The 13585-nt window shown below is 43.0% G+C and overlaps 1 protein-coding gene across 10 annotated transcripts in view; it reads left to right on the top strand.

Annotated features, from left to right (window-relative positions):
- Positions 1-12759, top strand: part of LOC121861918 (centrosome-associated protein CEP250-like) — a 60971-nt gene extending 48212 nt beyond the window's left edge. For 7 of the 10 annotated variants that reach the window (XM_042359853.1, XM_042359890.1, XM_042359871.1 and 4 more), the window contains 8 exons: positions 3445-3549; positions 5070-5189; positions 7002-7181; positions 8423-8527; positions 8848-9003; positions 11273-11380; positions 11739-11867; positions 12511-12759. In XM_042359853.1, the coding sequence (XP_042215787.1) occupies positions 3445-3549; positions 5070-5189; positions 7002-7181; positions 8423-8527; positions 8848-9003; positions 11273-11380; positions 11739-11867; positions 12511-12744 (1137 nt within the window). In that variant the 3' untranslated portion in view covers positions 12745-12759. Of the gene's footprint in view, positions 1-3444; positions 3550-5069; positions 5190-7001; positions 7182-8422; positions 8528-8847; positions 9004-10293; positions 10314-10368; positions 10798-11272; positions 11381-11738; positions 11868-12510 lie in introns of those variants that run through there. The other 3 variants (XM_042359862.1, XM_042359899.1, XM_042359880.1) reach the window with 3 other exon arrangements.
- Positions 12760-13585: the final 826 nt, after the last annotated feature.

The following is a 13585-nucleotide window of genomic DNA, read 5'->3' as shown; positions in this document are numbered from 1 at the left end:
GTTTACCATAGGCAACTCTCCGCTCGCGGTACGCAAAGCCCCCCCCTCTCAATTACGCCAGTTCAAGGGATCACAGCGCCTGGTATTCCTATCCATGCAACAACACGCTTAAGCTACCTGCCTGTGATGACGTTGTTCAATAGTAAGAGCATATTATCCACCACAACATGAGATAAATATTTTGGTGGAATCGCAGAAAAAGATAGCGTCTCTCTAACTGAGAGGTCACACCGAGTGAAATGCTGTTTACGTGTTACATTTTTAAATAAATAACTTAAGTATTTCACATGTATATGTATCTGTTGTATTTACTTGTCTCCAACGTTTGTGTGGTGTGGATCAAAGCGTATGGAAACTTTGAAAAAAGGGAGATAATAGAAAGACTCGAGAGTACTGTAAGACAAATGAAGAAAGTGAAATAGAAGTACCATGACAAGAGTATAAAACCGCGTTTACTACTTATTTTCAGAAATAAATTATTGACAATTATTGACGGCATTTTAAGATAACGATATTCAAAATAAAACCTGTAGTGAACATCTGCTTCCCAGGACGAACTTTTGCCCTCCAGATACCTTCAGGGTTATGAAGTAAATTTTTAAAAGTGGACAACCACGGCTACTTGGCGGCAAAAATCCTGGTCAAATTCCTCCTCATCACAACAAAAAAACATCGGAAAAACACATTGCTCAATAACCAAAAAGCACAAAAATTAACCTAACCAAAGAAACCCATCCAGAAAAATTTCATGGGGCTTGTTGATTGTCTACTTCTAAAAAAAATGCCGGTTATGAATACTAGAAGCGTTCCTTGGTAATGGAAACAAGAATGTGATGTAAATGAGCAATAAAGCTCGGAGGGGGGGGGGGTTACTACCAGTTTAAATGTATTATGAACGAGCATTGTGCACTAAAAACTGAGAGAGCTGTCCTCACATAGTAATCTAATAGATGAAATAGATTACATGGTCATATATACAGGGAAAAATATAGGAATCTGGATTTGTAGGCAATAGGCATCCATTTGAAACTGAACACCTCGAAGTAGAGCAGTACTCACCCCTACTGACTCCTGAGCGAACTAATATACCCCTTCAGCATAAAACTTTCCACTGAGGGGCCCCAACTTTACCCTCCCCAGCATCTGTACATGAAAACGCGGTCAGGTAGCCGGGAGAACGTTCAACTGGCGTGTCTCCATAGGGCAGCGCTATTAATAGATGGTTCATAAATGGCGCTAGTGATCGGTTATACTAGCGCTGTGGTAAGTACAGTAAACTTTCTTCTCGTGTTACACCGCCTCTCATGTACGTTCGGTGGCTGATCAAATTAGTCACAGACCTAACCTAATCAAAACTATTGCTGGGGCGCTGTCCTAATAGGCTTTAATTGTATGGTTGGGTTAGGTAAAATTAGGTTGCATAGGTTAGCTAGATAAAGTTAGGTTAGACTAAGTCAGATTAGGTTAGGTATAGTTAAATTAGGCAGTATTATGTTAAGCTATTTAAAGTAAAAGTATAGATTAGCTTAGTTTATGTCCAGAAAAGATTAAATTAAGCTAGATTTGGTTAGGTAAGATTATTAGATTCGGTTTGAATTGATTAGATTACGTTTGATTTTATTCGATTTGGTTACATTAAGTTAGATAGGTCAGGTTAAAGAAAGCTGGATCAGGTTGGGATTAGATTTTTTTTAGATTGCCCCCGAGGGGGCTAGTTTATTGGGCACTCTCTTACATCCTGTGCAAGGTGAAGCGCAGAAGCGTTTACAGCGTCCATCTGGGAATCATGCTAGTTCATGCTTGCCTTTATGACTCGTGCATTAAGGGCGTAAAAGCCTGAAGGGTCATGGGTTTTGTCAGCAAGTTACATAAAGTGACAGAATGATGAGTGTGTGTGTGTGTGTGGGGGAAATTTCCGGTACAATTTATCTGTTTATGGCAAAATGTGGCAGGTCCCTAATAATGTCAAGTGCCAGGCCTGTCTCAAGGAGGAGGGATATCTGGTCAGGGAGGGAAGAGGTGTTGGTAACGGCTGGGGACCTGTAGGAGAAGGTCATAGGGCAAGTGAGGATGTAGTGAGAAAGGGTGTGAGAGGCGGGTTGACCACAAAGTTTACAAACAGTGCGGCCAGGCTCAGGGTTGCCAATGTACTAGGCGTGGCGAAGTACAGTGGGGGTGGAGGTCATATGGTGTGGTGAGACAGGTACAGTAGGGGTGGGGGGAGGCACATAGGCATTGACAATATTGGGGGACACACCTTTTAGCGTGGTTGTGATGGCGTGTGCGTCGACATGCCGGTGGGGTACGGGTAGCCAGGAGTGGTGTCCTCAGGTCCAATAGGTAGCCCTGGTGGAGACAGCACAGACAGGAGCGGACGCCGCTCGCGTGGGTGGACAGGTTGAGGCACCACATGTGAAGATGAGGCAGGGCTTGGCTCGGGGCCAGCAGGACACACCAGGGCAGGCCCGGTAGGCGCTACACCAGTAGTCAAGGCCGCCGGCGGTGGAGTAGGCCGTGAGCAGGGGGGGCTACCAGCTTGTGTCAAACCAGAAGAGAGGAGTGACTGGGTGGCAACAGAGGGCAAGAGTAGGTCGGAGATGGTGGGACAGAGTGTAGCGAAGAGTTTTTCAATACGGTTGGTAAATTCTTGGAAGAGGGATATGATCTGTGTCATGTCACCGGAGGGGGGTTGTGGGGGGACACCGGTGGGAGCACAAGGCCTGACAGCGCCAGAGTAGATATGGGGAGGAGGCCCAGTAATAGTTGAGTTAGGAGATGGCCGGGAGTGCTGTGTTGCAGCCAGGTGAGGCTGTGTTTCATAGACCTCAGGAGTGTGACACTTGATAAAGTTCCGGTTCTTACCTTGTCGGAATTGAATGTTGAGACCGTGTTGTCTGCAGTACTTCATCATCCAATTAAACCGATCCTTGACGGTTTTCAGTGAGTCCTTGGGGAAGTGCAGATATAGTTTACTTCGCTGGTTGGCAGAGGGCTGGGTGATAGGGTCCGTGGCATTGGTGTTTCCACTCCGGCTAGTGTTTCCCATAGAAACATTACCGTCACTGTCATAATCACTGGGGTTTGACTCTTGAAGGGTGTTGAATTCAGTATGACCAGGCGAGTTGGCGATGGCATCCGTATCGGAGATGTCTGCATCCATGAGAGAGCCTCTTCTGGGACGTTTATGTCGACCCCCCATGCTGGCAAACACTTGCTGGCTGAGGGGACCTTTGTGGGATGATCGGGAAGTTAAGAGCACCTATGGGCACGTCTGTCCCCTAATGTGGTCACGCCACGACTGTGATCAGGTTGGGAGTCTTGGAGCAGAGGACCCCCTAAATGACCTGTGACCTTTAACTCCCCTTTCCGCCACGGGAGAAAAAGGAAGGGGGGTTCACCCATCGAGTGTTAAGACTGACTTATTCTCGTGTTGATGCCCGACAGAACGAGACGGTCAGCAGGGAGAAGGAGCAGCTGCTACGTCAGGCACAGGAAGCGGAGAGGAGGAGGCAGGAGGTACTAAACTCTTTACACCTGCTCCAGGGACAGGTAGGTCTTGGGGTAGAAGGGGAGGGGGGAAGAGGGAGGGTGATAGATACTGTAGATAGATAGATATAATAAGTGAATGGAAAGACAAATATGCACATTGATTCATAATGTATATACTGTAGAGGGAAAATACTACCAAGTAAAATTAATACAGAGCGGATATACAAACTATGGTAAAACGTACACGTGTGTATATTGATTCAACCGACCAAGGGTAGGCCAACAAAGCCATCAGATATTTTATTTCTATTAAGATCCTTTACTTAAACCTTTGAGAGTCTTGAAGGGTTAAATCACCGTCGTCAAAAGGTTAAACCACCGTCGCTAAAGGGCTAAACCACCGTCGTCAAAGGGTTAAATCACCGTCGTCAAAGGGTTAAATCACCGTCGTCAAAGGGTTAAATCACCGTCGTCAAAAGGTTAAACCACCGTCGTCAAAAGGTTAAACCACCGTCGTCAAAGGGTTATATCACCGTCGTCAAAAGGTTAAATCACCGTCGTCAAAGGGTTAAACCACCGTCGTCAAAAGGTTAAACCACCGTCGTCAAAGGGTTAAACCACCGTCGTGAAAGGGTTAAACCACCGATCAGTAAACACAGGAACTCACTCTGTTTTGGCTGTGGCTTCATCAGTTTTGTATTTATGATTTATTTTTTATTTTTTTTGCTGTTTGATGTTATTACTGCTGGATTTATTGTGGTTAGTTAAATTTTTCCAGTTTTTTATAGAAGGTAAGAAGGGAGGGGGTAGAAGGAAGGAATGGAGAGGGTAGAAGGATGGAGGGAGATGGTAGAAGAAAAAGAGGAAGAAAGAGAGAAGGGGGTGTAAGAATAAAAGGTCAGGAAAGAGGAAAGAAGTAAAAGGGTTAAAGGATAGGGAAAAAAAGGAATGGAAGGAAAGAGAACGAAGGAGAATGAGAGAAAAGACGACAAGATGAGGAACCATTGAATGAATAAAAAAATTCTCCATCTAAAAAAAAGAGAGAAAGAGTATTAATCATTTTACTGAAGACATAGCATGAAATTTGTGGGTGAATGATTGACATGAGTGACGGAAGTAGCGTTTAGGCCCGACAGGTGAAGGTGAATAGGAAAAAGAAATGTATTTGGTGTTGGTGGAGGGAAGGAGGAAGGGGATGGGTGATAAATGCTGGTGTGCAGGGGTGGGCGGAGGGAAGGGGTGCTATGGCAATTAACACCCGTATGGTCTTAATATTTCTATTTCTTACAATTATTTTTAGTCTTGTTGGTTTATTCCTTCTTTATCCCTTCTATGTGCATTGTTTTTTATCCTCGTCTCTATTTTTTTTCATGTCTATCTTGTTTCTCTGCTGAAGGAGACAGAGAGACAAGGAAAGAGAGAGAGAGAGAGAGAGAGAGAGAGAGAGAGAGAGAGAGAGAGAGAGAGAGAGAGAGAGTCCAGCAACACAACACCTTACTTTTTACATAAGTTTCTAAACAAAAAAATAACTTCATAAGCGAGAGATGACTTCGTGTGTGTGACCTGATCTGACCTCACAGGTACAGACTCTGGAGGAGGAGGTCACAGCAGCGGCGGAGGCGAGGGCGGAGGCGGAAAGGCGGGCAGAAGACATACAGAGGAACAACTTGCAGTTACAGGAACATCTCTCTGTCCATGAGGTGTGTGAAGGAGATGGTGGTGGTGTTGAGGAGGAGGAAGAGGTGTGTAGAGGAGGAGGAGGAGGATGAGGAAGAAGTGGTGTAAGCAGGAGGAGGGAGAGGGGGAAGAAGAGGTGTGTGTAGGAGGAGGAGGATGAGGAAGAAGTGGTGTGAGGAGGAAGAAGATGAGGAAGGTGGTGTAAGCAGGAGGAGGAGGAAGAGGTGTGTAGAGGAGGAGGAGGAGGATGAGGAAGAAGTGGTGTAAGCGGGAGGAGGGAGAGGAGGAAGAAGAGGTGTGTGTAGGAGAGGAGGAGGAGGATGAGGAAGAAGTGGTGTAAGCAGAAGGAGGGAGAGGAGGAAGAAGAGGTGTGTGGAGGAGGAGGCGTCACTGCAGTAGTAATAATTTATTATGTTACCAATATGTAGACACACCTGTAACACACCTTTAGCACCTTTGTATCACCTGTAACACGTCTTTAGCACCTTTATCACCTGTAACACACCTTTAGGACCTTTATCACCTGTAATACGTCTTTAGCACCTTTATCACCTGTATCACGTCTTTAGCGCCTTTATCACCTGTATCACGTCTTTAGCACCTTTATCACCTGTAACACACCTTTAGCACCTTTATCACCTGTAACACGTCTTTAGCACCTTTATCACCTGTATCACGTCTTTAGCACCTTTATCACCTGTAACACACCTTTAGACCTTTATCACCTGTAATACGTCTTTAGCACCTTTATCACCTGTATCACGTCTTTAGCACCTTTATCACCTGTAACACGTCCTTAGCACCTTTATCACCTGTATCACGTCTTTAGCACCTTTATCACCTGTAACACACCTTTAGCACCTTTATCACCTGTAACACGTCTTTAGCACCTTTATCACCTGTATCACGTCTTTAGCACCTTTATCACCTGTAACACACCTTTAGGACCTTTATCACCTGTAATACGTCTTTAGCACCTTTATCACCTGTATCACGTCTTTAGCACCTTTATCACCTGTAACACACCTTTAGCACCTTTATCACCTGTAACACGTCTTTAGCACCTTTATCACCTGTAACACGTCTTTAGCACCTTTATCACCTGTAACACACCTTTAGGACCTTTATCACCTGTAATACGTCTTTAGCACCTTTATCACCTGTATCACGTCTTTAGCGCCTTTATCACCTGTATCACGTCTTTAGCACCTTTATCACCTGTAACACACCTTTAGCACCTTTATCACCTGTAATACGTCTTTAGCACCTTTATCACCTGTATCACGTCTTTAGCACCTTTATCACCTGTAACACGTCTTTAGCACCTTTATCACCTGTATCACGTCTTTAGCACCTTTATCACCTGTATCACGTCTTTAGCACCTTTATCACCTGTATCACGTCTTTAGCACATTTGAAACGCCTTTAATACTTGTTTAACATTGTAACATTTTGGCACTTTTGCAACACCCCTTTAACATACCTGCAGCACATATAAATATCTAGTTAACACCTTTGTAACTTCTGTAACTCCTTTATCACCACTTTAACTCATTGGAAACACCTGTATTACCATCCTTTTAACACATTCATAGTATCTATAACACCGAAACATTTGAAACCCTCTTTAACCACATTCGTAACACTTGCCGTAACACACATGTAACACCAGTAACACGTCTGTAACACCTGCAGACGAACAAGTGTGTGGAGAAATCATTTATATCCCTAACAAACCCCACACACAGTGGTCACGTCTTTGAAACTCCTGTGCAATACCTCTAACACCTGTGCAATACCTTCATACACAAAAAACACCATTTTAACACCTGCAGACGAGCGAGAGTGTGGAGAGACTGGGTCAACAGCTAGAGGAAGCGGTGGCAGCCCTGACAGCGGCGAGGGAAGAGGCAAGGAATAAGGGCGAGCTACTCCGTCGGGCACAGCAGGACGTGGATCAGCTGTCCGACGCCCTGGGCTACGAGAAAGACCTCAACACAACTTTACACGACCAGGTGATTATTTGTGTGTGTGTGGTTGTTAGTGAGCTGTGGTGGTTATTGTGAGATTATAATGAGCTATGGTGGTTATTGTGAGGATATAGTGAGCTGTGGTGTGGTTGTAGTGAGCCGTGGTGTGGTTATAGTGAGCTGTGGTTGTTATTGTGTGGTTGTAGTGAGTTGTGGTGGTTATTGTGTGGTTGTAGTGAGCTGTGGTGGTTATTGTGAAGTTATAGTGAACTGTGGTGATGGTTGTGTGGTTGTAGTGTTGAACTGTAATAGTACTAGTGAGGTTGTACGGAGTTGTGGTGGTGGTTGTGTGGTAGTTTTGAAATATGGTTGAGAGAGAGGGGGGGGGAGCAAGCAGACACTCTTAACCAACGGGTAGATTCAACTTACTCGTTGCACCGTTTTCAATATTAACGTTAAATTGACCAGTAATATCCCTTACATGTCTTACACGGATTTGCAACATGTTTATACAATGCTTAGACAATGAAGACATCTTAAAAGGGTTAAACCACCATCATCAGAGAGTTAAACCATCGTAATTAACAATTTTTATAAACCATCGTAGTCAGTTAAAACATACATGTTTGCTTCATATACTTAAAAATAAGGCTGGTGATGTCTGTAAACGCCTTCTGAGCGTTTAAAGGTTAATCAGACTTCACGTTAAACTCAACGTTATATTTCGGTAAAACCTGTTGAATACAATTCATTTTAGTATTTCAAATAAATCATACATCGACAATCATACATAAATGTTTAATCCAATATATATTCACATAACAATCATAGCTATGTAATTAGTTTAATCTTAACACTTATAATGAGTACTTAATTTGCCATATTTCTATGTTGTCACAATGATAACCAATGCAATGGACATAGTCTACCTATGTAAACTTAAGTACAAGTTAAACTTACGTGTTGAAAGCCTCAAGAGAAACAGGTTAGGTATTGACTCTACTGTATGATGGGGATCGCTACAGTGGCAGTGCCCTGCCCGGCGTCACATGCCCAGCCCTGGCTGGCCGACTTTGCTGCGTCAGGCGTTTATACGAAAACAAGCTCCCCTTACTACCACCCAACACCCCAACCTCCTCTGGGTCTCTCCATCTCCACCATCTCAACACTCTATATACTGTATACGGGCAGGCACACCCAATAAACATGACATGACTTGCAGCCTAACATAATGTTTGTTTATGTGTCATCCTACTCATTACTGCTTGCGGTAACAATGTCTGTAGGTGGAAGTGCTCATGAAGGAGGCGACGATGCAGGAGAACAAAGGTGGAGAGCTACAGCAAGAGATGAGGAGACTAACACGTGATGCACTACAGAAGGATAGACAGGTATAGTACACTCCCTATTACCGTGTTAGGTTAAGATAGGTTAGGTTGGGTTGGGTTGGGTTAAGGTTGTGTCAGGAATTAGGTTTAAGTAAGTGTTATTATACAAAGTCGAAGGTTAAAATCACAGCACAAAGTCGAAAGTCATTCACAGCCCCCCAAAAATCATAGATAGAATCACAGCAAAAAAGTTTATGCCACAGTAAGAAACTAAAGTATGAAATCACAGCCAAAAAAAAAGAAATACATAATCATTGTGTCAGGCGTCCTAGCTGACCAACACTCCCTCACAACCCACCACCCTCTTCCTTCATTCCCTGCAGGTGGCAACACTACAGTCACAGCTGGAGGGGTTGAGGTGCCAGGTGACGACGATGGAGGAACTGCTAGACGAAGAACAGCGTGAGGTGGCTTCCCTGACCGACTCCCTTACCCAGGAGAACAAAATCCTTCAGGAGGTCAGGATCAAGTGTGATAGAGTAAGTACTGTACACTGGTTGTTGCATATCCATTGTGGGATCCATTAGAACTGAGACTATTTTCCGCCTTGTTACTTGCAGTAAAAAAAGAAAAAAAAAGCCCATTGAGAATGTTCGTCTTATAATTCCTTCTCTCTCCCTCTCTCTCTCTCGTAATATTCATAAAAATATATAGTTTGTATATCGGGTAATGATAATAGAACAGATAAACAAAAACAATACAAATATAAATATACTGGATGAACTTAACCAAGCATAATAATAATTTAACCAACATATCTCTTGTACATTTTAAGTTGGTAAAACACGAGTCGTATTTTCAGTTTTAACTTCGCTATTGTTCAAAGTCATACAAGGACGCATTTGTGGAGGTGTCTGGTACGTGCGTATATAATAAGTCACAGATTAAATCCCCGTAACAATAATCGGCAATCAAAGTAAACCATTTAAAAGATAACGAAAAGTGTGCATGCCTTAATTATCTTGAAACACCTGCACTGCTCAAGGTTTTGTCTACACGCACGCACAAGGGCAAGGCGAGGTAATAACAATAATTCTTCGTAATACTCCTCGTAAACCCACTAGGTATGACGATCTTATTTGAGGAATTTGAAGAACGTGTGAGAGGAAAACACCCGGGTCATTGTGGTGGAGATAACACCTTTATAACTGTGATATACGAGTAACTTAAACTGTCTTGCACATTGTTATATGCGACCCAGTAAGTGGTTTAATTAGCCAAATTCTCAGCAATAATCCTAGTGTATTATTATAATCATTATTACACAAACACACACACACAGACGGTCTAATAATAGAATAACAGCATACGTGAGCTTGAGAGACATTGTTGTTGTTGTTGTTTTATTTCTGAAAACCAACCCACTTCTCGTGTTTAAATACATAAATTATATACTAGTAAATAGGAGCTGTGTACCCCAGACGTCTCCCCGGGCTATATTGCAGTACAATTATTACCAAGATGAATCTTTTTATTCTTTAATTATCGCCCTTGGTTAGACAATTTCCTGAGTTACTATCACCAGGAAATTTTATATCTTCAGTTTCGGGAGAATTTTACATAACAGAAATTTCACAAGTCAATTTACCAAACAAATTAGTTGAAATTATAGGTCCTGCTGAATTAAAACTAGATTAAACATTGTGTAACTTCCCCATTATAATGATCAAGGGTATCAGCCAGTGTTGTACGTTGACGCCGTTAATTTAACGCCGTCAATGGACGGCGGCAACTTTTGTTAACGCTGACGCCATCAATTTTTGGGGCAGGTGACGCTACAGGTGACGCAGTCAACTTTTTACCCGAGCGGAGCGTCAAGCGTCAATTTGTTCGTCAAAAAAAAGGCCACTAACCAGCTGTCAGGGTTGGTGGAGAAGTCCGTGCACGAGACAGAGCAGCAGCATCAGTGAGGGAGACGACAAAGACCATGACGTGGAGGACGAATTGTTCCAAGCCCTGTAGACCCCCCCCCCCGCAGGAATGAAAAAGACAGTGACCTTTTCAAGCGTTTTCTGGGGGAGAAACCTTCGAAAAAAACTTTCGACAAGGACTCCTTCCCCAACAAGGCCATGAGGAAGTTGTTCATCAAATACAACACCCCCATCCCCTCTAGTGCTGCCGTGGAGCGCATGTTCCCCATGGGCAAGGACGTCTTGAGGCCCAAGCGCAGCAGAATGAGCGACAAGCATTTTGAGATGCTAGTATTCTTGTGGGGGAACAAATGAATAATTAAAATGATATAATATAAATCATAATAAATTATTAAAAATGAATGAATATTTTTTTATTTTGTATATGTTACTCCCATACACAGGAGAATACGCGTTTCGGGGCTGCATTTGTACGTCACTGAAAACTCGCTGACGCTAGGTGTTGACGACGACGGCATCAAATTTCTCGGCCGTTTACGCTGACGCTGGCAGCGCCACTTTTTTTCGTTGACACGTACAACACTGGTATCAGCTAATACTGGACTAGATGAAAATGTACCTCAATACACGTAATTGGATAGTTGAAATAGTGAGATTAATGAATTAGTCGTGTTAGGGGCGAAATTGACAGAATATATCAAAATGTACATGGAATCTGATGAAATATGTAACTCATGTGAGTGTAATCTTGTGGAAGTTCAGTACGATATTTAATTGTGCATTTCAGTCATCCCTATTACTTATCTAGTTTAGTTAATGTAAAGAGGTAATATGTATAATATATTGTAGCTCGTTTCTTCTCTTGACGCACCTGCAGGCCAGGAAGGAGGCGGCGCGGAGTGAGGAACAGATTGCAGCACTGAAACGTGAATTGCAGGAAACGCAAGACAAGATTTCTCGCCAGGATCGCCGCGCCAGAGAGATGGTAGGTGAAGGAGCTAACAGCAACACAGCAAACACCTTAGGTAAAACTCTTGATTGGTGCGTTAGGTGACCACCACAACAATTACAGCATAGAAGGTGGCTCATGATTGGTACAACAGCGGGGTTCAGCAATATGGTTTCAAAGTGGCTAAATAGTAGTATGGATGAGTAAATATTTTAGGTAACCATAGACTGTGCAGTTGTGGTTTTATTGACATTATGTACTGATAAAATTAAATGAAATCAAAAGAAAACAGTTTAAAGCTCTGTACATTGACCAGACTGGGCTGTGACGTTACAATACTTGGGATATTAGAAATTCACAAACATTACTGTTTCACGTGTTTGCACTGGTTCAGGAGAGTGAGCGGGAAGCGGAGGTGGCGGCGGTAGCTGAGAGGTTGACGGCGATGCACGAGGAGAGTGTGAGGAGGTTGGAGGATACGTTACTAAGCTATACTCGCATGCAGGCACACGAGGAATACCAGGTAAATCAACTATTAAATTTATTCATGTTAAAAAATGTTGACAATATGATTTTTATACTATTGTTAAATTGTATTAATTCTTGTTAAATTTTGTCTAACCAATGTTGGATTTTGCTGAACTGTTTTTAGGAAATACCATAATTAAACAGGTTCTAGACAGGATTGGAATTGTTCTATTTACGTTGACATTAAAGACCAAACAGAACGTGAGAGTATTGTGAAATGTGATGGATGAGAAAATACATTGTTTTGACCTACTTTTAACGACCACTAAGTAGCCTCATAACTTCATTATTTACGCTTCACGGTGAAATGTTGGTGGAGTTTTGGGCTGCCATCTTAAATAATATACGACCATTAAAGAAAACAACCTTGTATTTTTACTTTTGTTCTCAAAGCTTCAGTTAGGGACGAAAGCTAATGTGCAAACATCTGCAAATACAATATAATTTTGAGTCCGTCATAGCTTAAATGATCCAGATGCGTTCCCAAATGTTAGTGAGTCACTTAGCTTAAGGGAGACAGTCAGATGGATTATCACACCACAATTTACGGAGAAAAAATAACGTATGAACTTGTTAGAATCAGGACCTTAGGCTACGGGTGAAGTAAGCAACAGACCATTTGGCATGTTTGTTAACAGGTGGAGAGCCTGGAGGAGTCGGTCAAGGAGTTGGGAGCTCGTCTGGCGGACTCTGAGCTGCGGGTGAAGGAGACACAGAAGGAGAGAGACGCCCTGGGTCGCAGCCTGCAAGAGGAGCGATCACGCCGGGAACAAGATGCCCACGAGCACCAGCGGCAGATCCTCAGGCTGACTGAGGAGACCTCTTTGTTGAAGGTGAGGGGGAGGAAAGAGATAAATGAGGAGAGTGATTAAGGAAGGAGAGAAAGGGGAAGAAATGGTAAAAAGAGAGAGGGGGTGAGGAAAGAAAGATAAACGTGAAGAAGGTTAGAAAACACGAGGGAAGGGACAATGGGTGGGAGGAAAGGTGATAGAAGGGAGGGAAGAAAGGAGGAAGGGGCGAGATAATGAGGAGGGAGACGACAGAAAAGAAAGATTTCCTGTGTAGGTTAAACCACGGAATAAGAATTATTTGTTAGTTATAGAGAGAGAGAGAGGAGAGAGAGAGAGAGAGAGAGAGAGGACAAGAACAAGTTGAGGTATATAGTTATCCAGGAGAAAGAGAGAGAGAGAGAGGACAAATGCTGAGGTATATAGTTATCCAGAAGAGAGAGAGAGGAGAGAGAGAGAGAGAGAGAGAGAGAGGGCAAGAACAAGTTGAGGTATATAGTTATCCAATAGAAAGAGAGAGAGAGAGAGAGGACAAGAAACAAGCTGAGGTATATAGTTATCCAGAGAAAGAGCGAGAGAGAGAGAGAGAGAGAGAGAGAGAGAGAGGACAAGAACAAGTTGAGGGTTATAGTTATTCAGGAGAAAGAGAGAGAGAGAGAGAGAGGAGAGAGAGAGAGTGACAAGAAATAAAGTTGAGGTATATAGTTATCCAATAGAAAGAGAGAGAGAGAGGCAAGAACAAGTTGAGGTATATAGTTATCCAGGAGAAAGAGCGAGAGAGAGAGAGAGAGAGAGAGAGAGAGAGAGAGAGAGAGAGAGGACAAGTGAACAAGTTGAGGTATATAGTTATCCAGGAGAAAGAGCGAGAGGGAGGAGAGAGAGAGAGAGAGAGAGAGAGAGAGGACAAGAACAAGTTGAGGTATAC

Source organism: Homarus americanus, unplaced genomic scaffold (genome assembly GCF_018991925.1).
Source record: "Homarus americanus isolate GMGI-L3 unplaced genomic scaffold, GMGI_Hamer_2.0 scaffold40248, whole genome shotgun sequence".
Lineage (NCBI taxonomy): Eukaryota > Metazoa > Arthropoda > Malacostraca > Decapoda > Nephropidae > Homarus > Homarus americanus.
Note: the sequence above shows the minus strand (reverse complement) of the source record. Positions and strands in the feature narration are given on the sequence as shown.